This window comes from Varanus komodoensis, unplaced genomic scaffold (assembly GCF_004798865.1).
Source record: "Varanus komodoensis strain SLA01 unplaced genomic scaffold, ASM479886v1 scaffold2, whole genome shotgun sequence".
NCBI classification, from domain to species: Eukaryota; Metazoa; Chordata; class Lepidosauria; order Squamata; family Varanidae; genus Varanus; species Varanus komodoensis.
The window spans coordinates 69,297,702-69,307,152 of record NW_025335568.1 but is presented as its reverse complement, the minus strand read 5'-3'; the positions used below and the strand labels follow the sequence as shown (position 1 = coordinate 69,307,152).

At 46.2% G+C, this 9,451-nt stretch overlaps 1 protein-coding gene across 5 annotated transcripts in view; it reads right to left on the bottom strand.

Annotated features, from left to right (window-relative positions):
• Nucleotides 1-1,846: 1,846 nt before the first annotated feature.
• Nucleotides 1,847-9,451, bottom strand: part of PAPOLG (poly(A) polymerase gamma) — a 43,363-nt gene continuing 35,758 nt past the window's right edge. For 3 of the 5 annotated variants that reach the window (XM_044428915.1, XM_044428917.1, XM_044428914.1), the window contains 5 exons: nt 7,569-7,672; nt 7,262-7,488; nt 5,437-5,490; nt 4,948-5,060; nt 1,847-3,129 (listed from right to left, as the gene is read on the bottom strand). In XM_044428915.1, the coding sequence (XP_044284850.1) occupies nt 4,962-5,060; nt 5,437-5,490; nt 7,262-7,488; nt 7,569-7,672 (484 nt within the window). In that variant the 3' untranslated portion in view covers nt 1,847-3,129; nt 4,948-4,961. Of the gene's footprint in view, nt 3,130-4,947; nt 5,061-5,436; nt 5,491-7,261; nt 7,489-7,568; nt 7,673-9,451 lie in introns of those variants that run through there. The other 2 variants (XR_006414596.1, XR_006414595.1) reach the window with 2 other exon arrangements.

Below are 9,451 nucleotides of genomic sequence, written 5' to 3'. Positions count from 1 at the left end.
AAGACAGCCAATGTGGTTAAGAGTGAGGGACAAGAACTTAGGGCATTTGAGTTCTAGTCCCCCCTCAGCCATGGAGCCAATTGGGTGACTTTAAGTCAGTCACAATTATGTAAGCCACTCTGAGTTTGTTTTAAGAAAAATGGATATAAATAAAATATTAAAGGATATGAATAAAATAAACTTCTCCCAATGGACTCCCAGAGGATTTTGTATTAGGACCAACACTTTCCAACCTATTAATAAATGACCTAGAATTAGGAATCAGTAATGAAGCAGCCAAGTTTGCTGATGATACTAAACTTTTTAAGGTTAAAACCTCTGCTCTAGGGTTGTGAGAAGTTCCAAAGGGATCTCTCCAAGCTGGGAAAATGGACCTCAAGATGGAAAACACAGTTCAATATAGACAAGTGTAAAGTAACCCATGTTGGGGCACAAAATTCCACCTTCAAGTATATACTGATGGCATCTGAACTAGCAATGACTGAGCCAGAAAGGAATCTAGGGGCAGTGGTGGACAACTCGATGAAAACGTTGGCCCAGTGCCCAGCTGCTGTGAAGAGGGCAGACTCCACACTAGGCATAATTAAGAATGGAACAGAAAACAGAACTGCCAAAAACTTACTTCCCTTATATGAATCTTAGGTGTGACCACACTGGAAATATTGTGTTCAGTTCTTGTTGTCTTACCTGAAAAAGGGCACTACTGAGTTAGGAAAAGTACGAAGATGGGCAAAAAATGACCAAGAGGCTGGAGCAACTGCCCCATGAGTAGTAGCTACAACAATTGCTTAGAAAAACAGTAAGGGGAGCCATGACAGAGGTGTTTAAATAATTCAGGGAGTGGAGAAAGTAGAGACACCTCGGTAACACCTGAATGTGGCCCGTCCCATGAAGCTGATTGGAGGGAAGTTTTGGACAGATAAAAGGAAGAATTCTTCTCACAGCATATAAATTATGAAATTCACTGCCATGGGAAACAGTGATGGCTGCCAATCTGGATGGCTTTGAAAAGGGATTGGAAAGACTTATGGAGGAAGCTATCAGTGGCTACTAGACTTGCTGACCGGGTGCTACCTTCCTAACTCCTTAGCCTCCATGCACTAGTTGCTGAAGAGCTGGGCGGGAGGAGGCGGCCTTGCACCCATCCTGCTTGAGGGATCCTGTGGGCAACCAGTCTGCCACCATGCATATGGAGTGCTGGACTAGACGGACCTTTGGGCCGATCGAGCAGGGCTTTACTCAATTTGTTATGCAGACAGGCAAAAGCAGGCCTCAGCATGATTCATATCCCAGCATCTCTGGTCTCCTCCACTTTCTGCCCACTGGAACACCCTTTCCCCCTTTTCTGAGGTTGCTTTCCCAACCTTGAGAAGCAGTTGGCACGGTTCTTTGCTGGCTGCTAAAGGGAGTATGTGGCTGGGGTCAGAGCTCTGAGGTCAGAGCAAACTTGGACCTGCAACTCTGAAATATCCTGTGGTCCATCAAGTCCTGTCTAGGAAACATAGGACAGCTCCCTGCATCAGGTATTTCAGCTGCGTGGTTTAAAAGCAATCTACCTTGATGCATTTTAATTGGAACGCCGTATACTTGGTTTGGATCTGTGTCAGTGTGTTGCAGAAATCTACCAGGAGAACTGAAGTGTTTGGACCAGTAATGAGCTCCAGTCTACACATTAAAATCCTTCCAAATTAAAACGTTGTAATTACTGTAAGACACGTTGGGTGGCAACTTCTCTCCCCACTTAGCCATGACCAACTGCCTGCCGAAATGGCAAATGTTGAGTAAAACAAAAGCAAAGCTTGTATCGGAAGCAGAACCTATTTCCATATCAATAAAGGAAAAAGGCTAGAGTTTTTAAATTTTTTCTTTGAAAATGTTTTTTTACAGTACATACAAAAATACTCTAAATATACATAATTTGTTTTTACAAAAACACAATACATAATTTAGAAATGTCAAGAACAAATCTTGTCTTAGAGGGGAAAGCAAGTTTTTGGAAGACATTTTTTCAACATGACTGAAGCGGTCTTAACTAAGTTCAATATTATCCAATATGAACTATTCAAAATAGCATATTGTCCAGAATGCAATATCACTAGAGATTCCAGCCCTACACTTCTACCCACAGTTCCTAGGAAGACCATGGACAGGCAGGGCAGGTCAAAAGCTTTTATGCATCCTGGACAAACTATGAAAAAATATTCTGAAATATTTCAGTGGATAATAGAAGGAATTTAGTTTGTGATTTAAGGCCATATGCAAAGACTATACCCGTTCCAACATTCAAGTGACACAGTAACCATCATCCTTGGCATTCTACCATTGTGAAAGATTCTTCTCTGTTTGAGTTTTTGTTTTAAAAACCCAGAGTCCAATCCTACTAAAATTTAAGGATGTTTAACTCCCATTGATCTCAAATTTCAGTCAGTGGGGTGGGAGGAGGAGAGAAAACAGACGGCTAATGCTGCTATTTATTTATATGCAAGGAGATTTACTGTGCTTAAATAATGGCTGAATCATGAACTAGGTTTGTTTTTTGTGGACCTCCATGGGAGGCAGCTTTAATGGGAAATTTAGACAGTGCATATATAGAGAGAGAGTTAGGTGCCAAATTCTGTAACAGGACTGCCGTCCAAATAAGCACAGAGATATTCCTTGCGTAATTCATTCTAGCTGATGTTCACAAGAACCACTTAACGAAGTCCATCTATAATCAACAGCTTAGCAGACTTAGAAGACTGGTGTGGATTTCCTGATTAGAACAATTGTGTTAAGAATGCATATCAGAGGGAGATGCAGACGGCAGGGCACTGATGGAATCCCACAGAATTAAGTGGAAGCACACCAGGGTCCAGCAGTCTGCATGCCCCCCCCCCCACAAACTTTTTTCCTAAAACACGAGACTTTTTTTTTGTATTTTTCATAACAAAAGGGTTTTTCACTCAAGACAAGTAATGTAAACACGTAAGACTTAAAATAAAGCTATGCATCCACACAGTGAAAATAGAGTTGAATCCAAGGGAACAAACATCTAGATTAGAGGTGTACCCAGAGGCCATGGTTCTTGGGAACAGTGGCTTGATTTCTTTCTTTTTTTCTTTTTTAACAACAGTTAAGATAGAGCAGCACCTGCAGAATAAAGTTTACAAAAGATTAGAACAAAAACAGGCACGCCACACATCAGGCCCAAAATGGATCCATTTGGGATCAGTGCTGACCCTACACCAACTTGAAAGAGTGATCAATGTGGCCAGGCAGAGACATAGAAACATAGAAAGAGAGCAAGTCAGAAGGAGCCTCCCAGGCCATCTAGTCTGACCTCCAGCACCAGCCAGCTCCGCTCACAACATGCCCACCATGTGCACATCTAGCCTATCCTTGAACACGCACACCAATGGGGCCTCAACCACCTCCCTGGAAGCCCATTCCACACCCTTGGGGTCCTGACTGTCAGGAAGTGCTTCCTGGCATCCAAATGGAACCTTGGCTCCCTGAGCTTTGCTCCCTTGGAGCACGTCCTGCCTTCCTCTGCAGGGGAGAACAGGTCTCTCCCCACCTCCATGTGACTCCCCTCACATACCTGCAGGTCGCCAACAGATCCCCTCTGAGTCTCCTCTTCTCCAGGCTGAAGAGACCCAGTTCCCTCAGTCTCGCCTCATACGGCATCCCCTGCAAACCGACCACCAACCTTGTGGCCCTGCGCTGCACTGACTCCAACCTGGCCATATCCTTCCTGTAATGAGGGGCCCAGGACTGAGCACAATACGCCAGTTGCGGGCGCACCAGAGTCGTATAGAGTGGTAGTAATACCTCTCTTGATCTAGAAGCCACACTTCTGGCTATGCAACCAAGGGTGGCGTTCGCCCTCTTGACCACCGCATCACACGGCTGACTCATGTTCAGCCTGAAGTAAACCAGCACCCCAAGGTCCCTTTCACAAGTGCTGCTCTCCAGCCACTTGTCCCCTAACCTGTACTTATGACAGCTATTCCTATGCCCCAAGTGCAAGACCTTGCACTTATCTCACTGAACGCCATCCTGTTCTCTCCTGCCCACTCCCATAGTCTGTCCAGATCCTTTTGGATCCAGAGTACCTGCTCCTCAGTTGTGGCCACTGCTCCAGTTTTAGTGTCATCTGCGAATTTGATCAGCACACTGGTCACCCCTTCTTCCACATCACTGACGAAAAGATTAAACAGGATCGGCCCCAGGACAGAGCCCTGGGGGACCCCGCTTGTCACTGGCTGCCATCCCGATGATTCCCCACTAATGGTTATCCTCTGCTTTCTGTCAGTCAACCATGCCCTAATCCATCGGGCAGTGCTTTGGTGTATCCCAAAACTCCTCAGTTTCTCCACCAGGACATCATGGGGCACTTTGTCAAAGGCCTTGCTGAAATCCAGGTAATCCACATCCACTGCATCCCCTGACATTTCCCAGCCTGCCCACCCGAGAGCCTCACGGGCAGCCATGCTACAGTTCCTGGGCAAGCATCCCAGGGACCACAGAGCAGCCTGAATTGCCCTTTCTGAGGCCACATAACAGCACTCTAAGCTTGTAAGAGGGAGCTGAGATGCAAGGGCAGACAGAATCGCGCTGAATCGCAGACAGAAAACTGACCCTAAAGAGGGGAAAGGGGGTAATTCCCATAGGCAGGAAGGAGAGAGGAAGAGACCAGAAAGGCCAGGACACGACTGATCCTCCAGCTTCCTCCTCTGAAGCCTTAAGTATCTGCAGAATATTTGAGAAGCAAGGAGAGCAACGGATTTCATCCCAGAAGTAGCATCTGTTCCCCTAGTAAAGAAACAGCTGGACACAAGCCATGTTATTTTTAAAAATGGGCTGCTTGATTGCGGGTTGCAGCCCAAATAATATGCTTAAAGAACAGTGAATTATGCAACATGCAATAGCCATTAGAAAACAAAACAGTGATATTTGCAACTTTACCTGAAGGAGCACTGCTATCGGTTAAGAGTCAGTCTGATAGAATTTTTGACAACACGAATACCACTTGCTGGGATTGGAGATGATGAATCTGGCAATTCCTTACTGGAAAGTCGCTGCAGAATAAGAACTTCAATCAGATATATAAAGCAAAATAACTAGGAGTTTGGGTACAAGAACAGAACTTGCACCCTGCGTTGGCTCTACTCCTAAAATGGTCTTACATCTCCTTATATTTAGTAGATGGTTTCTCTTACTGAGAGAAAAAAACTGATTTGTGGATTTAAGCTTATAAAATCAATTTACAAGCCTATGGGGGAGGGACGCTAAAAGACGAGCATGTTTTTTTTAGTGAAAGTGCACTTCTGCCCATTTGAATTTTTTTTTGTAAGGGAAAAGAAATGGAGAAGTAAGGTATCAAAGACCTTTAAAACTAGGAGCTCTATTTCAGTGTATCGTTTTTGTTTTTATAAAGACGGATTCAAATACTACCTGTGATCTTAATGTGGTAAAAGTTGGAACAGGCATGGCTTCTTCAAGGCAATGCTAAAAGGAAGAAAAACAAAGAAATCATACAAGATGCTAATTAGCTCTTAAATACAGGACACAGTCTATTACCAAATGAAGCATTACTTTTATCACTTTCAAGATCTTGCAGTCCCATCCTATGGATGTGTATTCTAATGTCATTGCATGGGGAACACAGGTTCAGAAGATGCAGGCTTCTAGCATCAGTGATGTACATGGAAACACGGGGCTTCTCTCCATGGGATGCTTGACTAAGGTTGCCTCTTCTGTTTTCTTTGCAGAAGGATTATAGCCTCCTTAACACAAAGTTTATTTCCCCTGGGATTGTCTTCCCATCTGTTCCATTGCACTCATAAGTTCCATGCACTCAAAATAGAGCTGCCAGGATGCTGTCGGGGACTGGGTGTTATTCTCATATAACCCCAGTCCTCTATCAGCTCCATTGGCTTCCCATTGAAGCCCGGGCTCAATTCAAGGTGCTGGTTATTACCTATAAAGCCCTAAACGGCTTGGGACCAGGATACCTTAAGGAATGACTTTTTCCCTATTTGCTCTCCCGCTCCGAAATCAGCAGCAGAAGCCCTCCTCCAGGAACCACCTGGGAAAGAAGTTAGGAGACAGAGTACCCGGAGGAGGGCTTTTTCTGTGGTGGTGCCGACTATGGAATGCGCTCCCCAGAGAGGCCCGCCTGGCGCCGTCATTATATTTTCTGCGCCAGGTTAAGACCTTTTTATTTAATCAATATTTTAATATGTTTTAATATTGAATTTTAATATTGTATTTGCAGACAGAGTGGGTCGTTAATTTATGTTGTTAGCTGTCCAGAGATGCTGGCAATTGGATGGCATACAAATTTAATGAATGAATGAATGAATGAATGAATGAATGAATGAATGAGGTGGTACTACAGTATAAAGCAGAATTTTGAAATACATTATGCTTCCATAACCAGTAGTGGTACCACCCAGCAAAATACCAGACTTCCTTTTCTCTAAAAAAAAAGTGCAAAAATGGCTGGAACACCAGGGAGAAGCCCTGGATTATGCTGAGGCTGTCAAGAGGCCCTGCAAGCTTCTGTAAGTGAGGGATCATGAGCACACAATAAATGTTTCATGTAGGAGTTTATGGTGATGGTAGACAGGCCTGGAGCGATGCAGGACAGTCTTTGCCATCTTGCTTTTTCATCGTTGAGACTCACTGCCAATGTGTTAGAAAAATTTCCCTTGTCACTATGCAACACGCCCTTCTCATTATTGCTGTCATGGGATTCAGCCTCTATGGGCTTTTGTTTCAAGTCCACTCAGATGCTTGATAAAAGTGGTATTTCAATAGGGATCAAAGTCCGACAAGCATAGCCTTTCCTAATGTGGCACCCTCCAGGTATGCTGGGCTGAAAGTGCACGGATGCTTACCTAGTGAGAGAGACCGACATGTCTCAGGGGTGATGGGTTGAGGATGGGTAGATCTGGATTAAGGTCTTTTTTCCCCAGGGAAATGTGTTTAAAATAGGCAACAGACCACACTCAAAATGCCCATGGAGCCTACAGACAAAGAGCCTGCTCCCTGTGGAAGAACTGCCATGACAGCCTCCATGGTTACAAAAGGCTGAAAAGGCTTAAGTTCTACCTCCACCCCAAGTCAGGATCATTCAGCTCAACCCTCTGCAAGTGTGCTCAGAAGTGCAACGCATACAGCCTGAGGCTGCAGCCCTGGGCAGAGCTGGCTGGTTGGTTGCACAGCTTGATACCTGACTTTGTTCTAGCGTTTTTGCACGTTGCAGAACACATACCTTTTCTACATCTTTCAGCCGTTTAAAACATTCTTCCGAAGCAGGGGAATGGCCTCTCTTGTGTGCAGGACTATTTTTAATGATCCCAGAAGCAAGTCCATCCTGCTGCTGCTGCTGGGAATGGGCAAGGACAGGAGCAACAGACGAAGCGGTCGCATTCTGCCCCAGGGCCATGGAGACACTGCAAGCATTTGGAAGGGGTGCTACCACCAGCGAGGAATCCAACCCTGCAAAAAGCAGGGCCCTTACGTTTTACTCGCAGACTTTCAAGAGAGAATTCTCACTCATTTTCTATTTTTATACATACGTGGGCCAACTGGAATGCACAGCCCTTGAACAGGTACCAGAGGTGGAATGATCTTTATTGGCTTTTCTCTGCTTGCAGGCATGATTCTAGGAAGGCCAGCATGCCTGCAAAAAAGCAAGATTTTATGGTGGCCTGACTGACTGAGCTCAGACATGGTAACGTAAGCCACACTCACAATAAGCCTTGAGCCATGGGTGGCTGTTGAAACATGGATTTCCATGCTATCAGAACCCAGCTGAAGTAACAAACCATGGTGAGCAACCCATAGTTCACAAACCAACTACAAACATGGGTTGTTGGCGGTTAACATGACATGGCTTGTAAGTGCTGCTGGGTTTAGACATCATATGCCAACAACAACCCACATTCAACTCAAAGTCAACCTCGCAGTTACTCTATTGTCTGAACCCAGTAACTATGTAAGCATCAAGAACTGATGCAATAATACAACGAATCACCCACCAGGGGACATGGTTTGGCATCTGGGCAAACTCAGGCACCAGTGAGCAGGTGTGGGAGGCTGCAGCGGTCTACATGAATTCATACCTCTGTCATGTCCTACCTGGGGGCGGATTCCTTGGATGAGGAGAGCTGGTGCAGTGGCCCAGGGGCACAGCCAGACACAGAGACAGTGGCTGTGGCTGTCTGCACGCCGTTGGGACAGTACATGGGGTTACTCAGGAGCCAGGGGCAGAAGCAATTCATCCTTGGGAGGAGGCGGTGGCACGACTGCACCAGAGCGCGCGCTCCACGAAAAAAGCATGCCGACTTAATCAGCCAGCTGCATGGCTTCCCTGTCTGCTCTCGTGGCAAGCGACAAACCCCGATAGCTGAATTCCGTGTTTTCCCTGAATATTAAGCGGCATCTGGATTTATTGGCTCATTTCCTGGACATGCTTTGTACACTCCCACCTGGCTTGGCACGTCGGGCCCAGGCACACCCACGGCCCCGACTCTCTGACTGCACAGACAATTCTGGAGCTAAGCTGGCGAAGGTTAACTTAGACTGGGCATCTGTGGGCACTGGACAGGACAACCTCTCCATCTGACTGCTACTCAGGACCATCTGACATCTTCTGAAGCCAGGCAGAGTGCATCCCACAAGCCAACAGTTTCCCTACTGGACGGACAGAACCCGTCCAGGTTGCCATGCTGAGGCCTCCGAGGCTGTTGGTTCTGAGAGACAGGAAACTCTTCCCTGAAGGGGTGGCTCGGGAGTTCGTGGATTCCGTGACAACCATGGGATTGTCTCAACACAGGGAAGGAGAATACACTCTAGGTTTGTCTTTGCTTTTCAGATGTGATTGGGGAGAGCGATCTGAAGGGCGAAGGCTTTGGACTGGTCCCTCTGCCATGCTCAGATCTGCTGCTGAGATTCCTTCCTTCCCTCTGCGAGGGTGAGGGGCTTATTAGATGGCCTGCTCCCAGAGGCTACGGGATCTGGAGGGTTTATTTATTTAATTTATTTTCTGATTTATAGCCTGCCTTTTTCCTACAAAGGGCTCAAGGCAGCTTACATTTCCTCCTCCATCTTATCCCCACAACAACCATGTAAGGTAGGTAGGGCTGAGAGTCTGTGACTGGCCCAAAGTCACCCAGTTGGCTCCATGGCTAAGCGGGCACTAGAACCCAGATTGTCTGAGTCCCAGTCCCATGCTCTTAACCACCACACCACACTGGCCCTCTGGGGATTCCTGACTGATGCTATCAGCAACCCTACTGAAGCCCTGGGCACTTTATGCAACACACAGATGGGTTGGGTGGCTGAAAAACCATCTCCTGCCCCTGTGCAGTTTTCTCTTGCTGCCCAGCAAAGCTTTTTAGGGTTGTCCAGGGCCTGTAACATGCTAACTCAAGGATGTACTAAAGCCACCCGAGGCCTG